We start from the raw sequence: 8,485 nt of genomic DNA, 5'->3' as shown, positions 1-8,485 counted from the left end.
TGCAGTGGATCACCGTATTTTTTGGGCAAGATCTGAAAATTACTGGACCTGCTAAGCTGTGAGAAATCCCTGATGTTCTATACTCACCACAGCTCAGAGCACATGGTCCCCAGGCAGAAAAATCCCTGACAACTCCAAGCAAGCATAGGAAAATTACATGCGTGTAACCTGATGATTTGTTGTCAGTCTGTATGGAAGACTGAGCTCCATGAACCAATTGTCTGGCTTACCATAATGCAGTTCCCAAGACATATGGCCCTTTTCTACCCTCAAGCTTCCCACTTCCCAAATGTTTGTAGTGTACTGTAAGTAACCACTGCAAAAAGATACAAGTAGTAAAAGTGATTTCATATTATGAATTTGGTAAAAATGAATCCCCACCTCAATTCAAGCCTATCCCTTTGTTCTTGTTCACTAATGGCATTGAATAGGTTACTACTAGATGATATTAAAAAACCAAGTTTCCTTCAACATCCTGCTTATGAAGGATACTGTTATTCTGATCTGCCAAACCGTTTCTTTGCAACAACCTTCACCCCGACAATGCTTCTCAGGTTTTATAAGTAACTTGAACCTAGTTTCTTGATGTAATAGCCTATGATGTCCCCAGGCTGTTAGACAGAACCTCCACTCTTAGTTTTGGCTCCCACATCCATAACAAGTCTCACTGCAGAAAGAATCTTTCCGCCCCCAGTTCTTGGCTCTGTAAATCAGACTGGTCTTTTCACTTCCCTTAGCTTAGCACTGGCTACACTGGTATGAATACAGTCCATTCTCTCTCTTTGCACTTTCCTGCTAGTATGACTACTAAAAAACTATAAATTGTTTGCTTACTATGTTGTCTAAACCAGGGTTTCTGGCTTATTGCCTCAACCCAAGCCAGGAGCTGGGAGGCCCAAATCAAGAACAAATCCTAGTTAATATTAACTTCTTTATGGAGCAATACACTGAGATTCCTGTTTCAGAGGACATGTGAAACAAATCCTTTTCAGTTTAACAGGTGTAGTAGTAGGAAGAAGCAAGACTGGAGCAAATGAGTTGCATGCACTAGCATGTAACTTGTTCAAAATATGGCAAGACCCCCTGGAATTCTGGCATATTGCTGGTCCAAATGTGGCCACTGTTGGCATGCAGAAGGATCTCAGCTGAAGACAAAAAAAGAAAGCTAGTCCAGGTACGAGGACGTGTAATACCAAAAACCACACAGTGAGTAGGTTAGTCAAAAACAAGTTATATTGTTTTTAGTACAGTCGCTGGGGTTTTCCCATGGTGCTCTTGATGTACAAGGCCCTCACATTTTGCCAATTCTTCTTCAGCAATGAGACTAAGAAGTTTATAGCCAGATGAATGTTGTAGACCAATTCATCCTCTGTCATCTTCACATGGCCAACAGCTACAGCCAGACAGAGCACCTGAGAGCACAGGAAAATAATCATTCAGTTGAGCTGACAGAACTTGACAAGAGCGGAACAAAGCAGGGAAGAAACCATGCCATTTGTTATCACAAATGCCACCTATCTTAGTGGCAAACATTCTGGAAAACTGCAAGGGAATATCAACAGAGAGAGCAACTGAGCAGAATATTAACAACATCAGCCTGGCATGAAGCTAGTTTTGCCAGCCTGAAGAGTTTACCTCCCTCTTTTATCAAATGCAAACTACAATGAGTTGCACAGGCTGAAACACTAAAGCACTCCTGGGTATAAGCACTACTGAACGAAGTGGCACTTAACGTATGAGTAAAGACACATTGGATTCCTCTGACAGTTACTTTTTAAGTACAGTATACCCCCGTGAAGTCATGGTTCAGCGTTCGCGGCTTCAGTCTTTCGCGGGATTTTTCTCCAAGTGAGTCCAAGCCGATCTCCTGGCGAGTAAGCTGGCCCCTCACTCACAAGGAGATTGTTTCCTCCAAGTTTGGACTCGCTCGGAGAAAACGATCTCTGCAGGCCCACCCCCACGGTGGCTCCCACCCACACCACTTCGGCGGCCAGCACCCACCACCGGCACCAAATTCGCTGTTTTTCACAATTCGCAGATGCTTTAGAATGTAACCCCGGTGAATTTCGGGGGATTACTGTATAAAGAAGTCATTTACTGTAACATCAGTTAATCCATTTAATTTAGACTAAGTACTCAGGCTTCATTCAGAACACTTTTGCTAGACTTAATTACTTCTCTTCCAGTTAATTCTGGTGCTGATTTAGCAGGATTCTTGAGTAAGTGCTTTTAAGCACTGGGACTTAAAACATCAGTCAGGCCAATCTGACAGGGCCAGGTCATGGAAATTTCTGCTGAATTGGAAAGGACCAAATATTCAAAAGATATGGGAAGAGGATTCCTGCTGTCTGCCTACAACCATCTGTAATAATGTCCACTTTTGCAAGAATCAAGATGGCATAAAACAGTCCCTTGAGATACAGAACTGGAAACAGAGCAATCTACCACAGCAATTCGATGAGGTTAAATGGGCTAAATGGATTCTGGGTTTCTTTTGCCTCCTGCTTGCACCCCTCCATTCAAATGATCTATTTAGTACGTGAGAACGCTAGCCAAGTTCTTCCATCAAAGGGGTCCAACACTGTACAACACAACTAAGGATGCTCTCTAGTTCACCCCTCAACAATCCAGCTTTATTTTCTATGGACAGGTTTTCATTTATGAGAATGCCTGTGATCAAGTTTTCTAAATTGCCATAGCCTTTAAATGAGTTACCTTCTTCATTTGGAACTTGATTGTGGATTTGACCTCATCAACCTTGGCCACCATGTTCTCATTGTGAGTAAGAAGAGAAGGGAACTTGCCGGCCTTGTTCAGGCCTGGACCCAAGATCCGAGGAATCTGCTTGATCAGGGACTCTGAGGCCAGGAAAGCATCGTACTTCTTGGCTTTAAAAAGAGATAATGCATTGCACTGAAATGCTTTGTGATGTACCACAAAAATGTGCACTGCATAATGCAGTTATTTTCAAAACTCACCAACCTGTACACACCCAGGTTTTAAAAATACATACATAACTGAGATCCAAGCCTGTATTCAAGGAACATGGTGGCTAACCTAGACATATATAATGCTACTCTGAATCAAGATAGCAGTTCAGAACCAAGCACCTTCAGTTAGCTTCCAGCTGTATGATTTTAAATTTAGTTTTCAGAACTCAATTCCAAAGGACTGGATAGTGAGCCCTGTACTGAGCTTTGGATCCATAATCAGTCTCATCCCCCTTATATGTTGCTCATCAGTGACCTGCTCTGCATGTGATAGCAGGAAAAAAAAGTTAAGTAATTGCCCAATATTTGCCAGATGCATTCCACAGCTTTTGGACCATTCTTAAAGCAGCTCTCCCTGGACCTGGAAGACCCTAAAATCCTTGGGCTGGTGGCAAATGTTCCCTTCTTGAGCAATGTTCTTGAGCAGATCGAGCTAACCAGGTCCAGGCACTCTTGGATGAGACTGATTATTTGGATTCATTTCAGTCAAGATTCAGGGCAGGTTTTGACATAGAAACAGTTTTAGTCACCCTATACGATCACCTGTGGCAAAAGAGACAGGTAGAGTGTGACCCTGTGGATTCTTCTGGATCTTTCAGTGGCTTCTGATACCACTGGCCATGGGGCTTTTGGGGCAACTGGGGGTAGGCAGGGCATCATTGCAATGGTTCCTCTCGTATTTGGGATGGCTCGCTCTAATGGGTGGTGCTTGAGGACTACTACTCAGCCCTGCGGATTTTCCAACATGAGGTTCCCTCAGGGGTCAGTCTTATTCCTCATGCTGTGAACATCCAAATGCAACTGCTGAGTGGGGTCATCAGGACTATGCTGCATTCAGTACACTGATGACAAGCAGCTTGACTCCACCTTTTCATCCTCATCAGGTGAGGCTATGGGCTGGACGAGGGCTAATAAACTGAAGTTCACTCAAGGCCATGATGCTGTTGGTGGGTGGTTCCTCTGACTGGATGGCGGGTGTTCAACCTGATCTGTATATGAGTAAGTTGATAGCTTGGTGATGCTTCTCAATCTGTCTTTGTAATTTGAGGCTCAGAAGGCTCCTTAGTGCCTTCTACCAGTTCCAGGCCAGTGGTGATACCCCAGTTATGGAATAATCTCCCCAGTGAGGCCCACCTGGCATCAATATTGTCATCTTTTTGACTTCAAGTTAAATCTGTTCTCATCATAGGCATTTAATGGCTAATATAAAAAATAATGGGATTTGGGGAACTTCCACAAAGAAAAGAGATATTTGTCTTATTTGCTGTGAATGGCAGGAATAAAAGACATCACCAAAAACATAAGACATTCTTTTACACCCAGTACTCTACACTTTGAACGATATAGCTGCATTTGTTTATCAACATCACAGAAAATACAACATATATGGTTTCGGCAACAAGAATTATATATGCTAAGGTATGGACATTTGAAACAATACCCTCAGTTTTGGAGTTGTATTGGTTTTCTGTTTTACACATCTATAGTGGGGTGGTTAGTGTTGGACTGGGGGTCTAGGAGAACCTGGTTCTAGTCCCCACTCTGCTATGAAGCTCACTGGATAACTCTGGGCCAGTCACAGCCTCTCAGCCTAACCTATTTCACAAGGATAAAATAGGAAGGAGGAACTGCCTTATATTCCTTGCACACTGCCTTATACTCCTTGGAGGAAAGGCAGGACATGGATGCTTCAGAAGCAAGCTTCCCATTTTCCTTACCAAGCTTTTTAACAAGCTTCTTGTTTTTATTGAGTTTCTTCAGTGCCTCAATGTCCATGTGAGGCATGTCCACTGCTTTGGCTTCATCACAGTGCTGCTGGTCGCCCAAGACACAGATTGAAAATTTAGGCCGTGGAGCAGACTTGAGCCTGAGAGGGAGGGAGAAACATCACATCACTGACAGCCACCCCACACTGGACCAGAGCAACAGAAAACATGATGGGAACATTCACAACCATGGCTGAAAAGCCTTACCATAATTGACAGGTAAGTCTTCGCCCACCAGCAGCTATATCTGGCCACTTAAAAGAGATCGGTGGGATCAGCGTAAGAGCCTCACCACACCTCCCCTCTTGTTTTAAGACCCAGGGTGGGGGTCCGTCCAGCCACACCCACTCCGCAGTGGGGGATCTGAACTACCCGGGCAATTCAGCACTACACCCAGCTGCCATTGCATTAGCAGTCAACATGCTGCATCATAGAGAGCCTGAATTCAGCGGCTTGTATCAGGGAGAGGGGTGCAGGCTGAAGGCTGGGTGGAACAGGAACAATGCCAAACCTGACAGTGCCAGAAAAACGCTTGTCTTTTTGTGGGTCATAGTTTTTCAGACTGATCTGCAACTCCACAGTCTCCAAGAACCTGAAGAAACAGAACATTTAAAATCACACATTTGGCTAAAATCAAAAAGAATCCAGTAACATTCAAAATTAACACAATTAGCACTGGGACAAATTCAGCAGTGTACTCAATACTGTGAGCACAGCTTATGTTTATGCTCACTTCTGCAGCACAATGACATGTAATACAAAGATTCCTATTTTTCCTTCAATAAGTCTATGTAAGTTTGATCTAATTAATCAGTATTCTTGTTCCTGTATTCACCCACAAGTACAGATAGCTTTGGTATATGGAGCTTTGGTAGCTTTGGTATATGGAGAACTTCTACACTTCATCAAAAGTATGATTACAAAGTACCAATAACTATTTTCAGAATTTTACCTGCATTTTGCAGATAAAATTGCACACATCCACACTAAACTGGATGCTACATTTCTGAGTCCTGTTTCTCATCCAGTCATTATGGATACTTTTCAACTTTCTGCAGTTTTGAGTTATCATAGTTGAGTCCTCTGGCAGCAAATAGCCTCCATATTACCCTGCATCAAGGTAGTCAAAATTCCTTCCAGTCAGAGTTCTAAGCTTTAAGAAGGAAGGGAAAGCCACTTCTAGCATACAGTCTTGACAACAGTGTCATTTAACATTCTACATAAAGTTATGGTACATAACCTGGCCCCTGCCAGATGTTATTGACTACAATTCCCAGAATCCCTTGTCATTAGCTATACTGGCTGGGGCTGATAGGAGTTGTAGTCCAAACATATCTAGAGGGCACTAGTTTGCCTACTGCTGGATTAGGCAAGCTGGCTGGCGTTCTCATAGATAGAAGTACTTTTCACAAGCTGCCAAAAACAAAGTGGTAAAAAGCAAATGTCGTACTTGCGTGGCTTAGTCTGACTCCCCTGAAGGACTTCCTTCACGGCTTCATACAGCGTGTCACGGGAGACTTTGCTGCTGTGGAAAAGCATAATATCCATGTCAGGCACATTTATTTAACTTCATAAGAGGACTTGAACATGTGAACAAGAATGTCTTTGATCACCTGCAGAAAGACTGAGGCTTAGATTTTGCCAAAGCTCTGGCAAGATGAGAAGCAACCATCAAATACCTCTCATGTGCCCTCACCATTTTTACCTGAAGTATTAGAATGCTGCATGTTGTAGGGCTTCTCCTTCATGCTGAAATACACAACTGATTGGGGCCCTAGTGACTCCTGAATGCCCCAGCAAGCGACTTTTATTCATTATCACTTTGCTGTCTCATCTAGCTTCTAGAAGAGAAGTCAACTATATCTTATCAACCTTTGCCTCTTGCACATCCCAGGAATGGCAAGTCTGCCTTAAAGCCAGCAAGGCCTATGTCTTCCAGGTTAAGCTATGCAAATTCTATACAGGATCTGTTTGGGCACTCTTCACTCAGCAACTGCAAAATCTGCCTTACACATAACACTTTTACATCCTGATTGAATCACCTATAGTAGAAGCCCTGTAGCATTAGCCCAAGCAAACCAATCTGAACCACGTTTGCTCAGAAGTTAGCCCTACCAAATTCAATGGAACTTAAGTCAAAATCATATGCTTATTTCGACAAAATAAAGTCTTACGATGCCCAGCATGCTGTGATTGGCTGCAACACACTGGGAGCTGTCGAACGTTTTTCTTAACCTTAAATATGAGCTCTAGTTTGTGGGCAAAGTAGTTTACTCTTGAGGCTGAAAGTATCCCTCTTCCAAACTCTGGGATCGGGAGCACGTTCGAGGTACCGCGCGGTAAACAAGGGATATTAAGATACGAACTCTAAAGAATGGTATGAGTTGCCTCCAACATCGGTCTAACTTAAGGCCTACTCATTTCAACGAGTCTAAGTAAGATCGACACCGGATTCAACCATGTAAGCGCAGCAACCCGACCGCCAACACTAATTCTGAACGGCTGCCCTTCTAAAGATTTGCCCCTGCGAAAGCCCTCACGCTTCCCCCTCGACGGAGGCTGGGGACACAACCCAGCCGAACTCTGAAACCGCGGATGGCGCCAGATCCTCCCCAATCCCGAAGAAACCCGAACACGAACCTCATCTTGCCGCCTCGCCCGAAGCAAAAAGGGACCGCCTCTTCCGGCTTCCTCCAGAACTAGCGTGCCTGTTCTCGCGAGATGTCAGCCTGGTGTAGCCACGTGGTGGCGCTTGCCTTTGCTGCGCTGTCAGAGCGAACGGCAGTGCAGTTGGGGTAATGGCGGGCTGTAGGAGAGGAAGCGAGTGCGGAGGAAAGGAATCTCGGGTGCAATCCCAGGCGGGCTTAGACAGGAAAATTTTCACTATTCTCCAGGGATTTCAGGATTGTATTTCTAGAGCAATAATGAAAACGCTGCTAGTTATATGATCAATAGAATTTCTTGTTTAGGATAGCCTTTTTATTAGCAATTTCCAGCGGTGTAGCTGTGTTAGTTTGTTCCAGTGGAAAAAAAACAACAACAACCAAAAGGCTTATGGTGCCTTAAAGACGAACATATTCGAGAGATATATTAGGTTAGTTATAAGCTTTTACAGATGTGAAGACACTCGAAGTAACATATTTGTTTTGATGTTAGCTTTTGCATATATTGTCTACAAAGGCTTATATCTGATTAAATGCATTAAGTCTTGAAGGTGCTACATAATGCTTGATCGTTTTAACTCATTTTACTTGTGTTTGGAGGGAGTCACTGTTCTTTGGGAAGGGCTGTAACTCAGTGCCAAAAGTCCCAGTTGTGCCCGGTCAACAGAAAGTATCTCAAGTGTCATGACTAGGAAATGCTGCTGCCCGCATCCCTGTATTTATTTGGACTTCATGTATTCAACTCTGCAGTGAATTGTCGGGAAGTTTTCATGGTCAAAGGGGATTGATGCCAATTAGATAAAAACTTGTTAGTTTGGATTTCCCTTGTATTTTTGTATTGATTTCATTTAAGCTGCTTTGTATGCTTCATGTAGTGTTGTTATTACCAATAGCCTAGATTGGATGGACTCAGTATACCATGCTGACCGTTACCTTATTTTTTTCTCCTATTTAAACACATAGTATGGAACAGCTAAACAATGTGACTTCCTGATTTTGTTTTACCATGGGCAAAGGGTTCTAACAAAATGTCTCACCACAAACACCTGAACAAACTTAGCAGTCA

General features: G+C 43.3%; 1 protein-coding gene across 2 annotated transcripts; it reads right to left on the bottom strand.

Moving 5' to 3' along the window:
• Positions 1 to 1,211: 1,211 nt before the first annotated feature.
• LOC123030024 (60S ribosomal protein L10a) lies at positions 1,212 to 7,456 on the bottom strand. 2 transcript variants are annotated; one of them, XM_044443561.1, is made up of 6 exons: positions 7,397 to 7,456; positions 6,207 to 6,281; positions 5,268 to 5,348; positions 4,709 to 4,857; positions 2,716 to 2,888; positions 1,212 to 1,412 (listed from the first exon to the last, which is right to left on the bottom strand). In XM_044443561.1, the coding sequence occupies exons 1-6, from the start codon at positions 7,399 to 7,401 to the stop codon at positions 1,242 to 1,244; spliced, it is 654 nt and encodes a 217-aa protein (XP_044299496.1). In that variant the 5' UTR covers positions 7,402 to 7,456; the 3' UTR covers positions 1,212 to 1,241. The 2 variants fall into 2 exon arrangements, with proteins under 2 accessions (XP_044299496.1, XP_044299506.1); XM_044443571.1 differs by having other exon boundaries at positions 6,207 to 6,278; positions 7,397 to 7,444.
• Positions 7,457 to 8,485: the final 1,029 nt, after the last annotated feature.

Source organism: Varanus komodoensis, unplaced genomic scaffold (assembly GCF_004798865.1).
Source record: "Varanus komodoensis strain SLA01 unplaced genomic scaffold, ASM479886v1 scaffold1, whole genome shotgun sequence".
In the NCBI taxonomy this organism is placed as follows: domain Eukaryota; kingdom Metazoa; phylum Chordata; class Lepidosauria; order Squamata; family Varanidae; genus Varanus; species Varanus komodoensis.
Note: the sequence above shows the minus strand (reverse complement) of the source record. Positions and strands in the feature narration are given on the sequence as shown.

Coding starts and splice junctions, on each gene's coding strand:
- LOC123030024 (XM_044443561.1), bottom strand. Junction 2,889..4,708: donor GAAGCTTGTTAAAAAGCTTG/GTAAGGAAAATG, acceptor CTCTTTTTAAAG/CCAAGAAGTACGATGCTTTC. Junction 1,413..2,715: donor TCAAGTTCCAAATGAAGAAG/GTAACTCATTTA, acceptor CTGTGCTCTCAG/GTGCTCTGTCTGGCTGTAGC.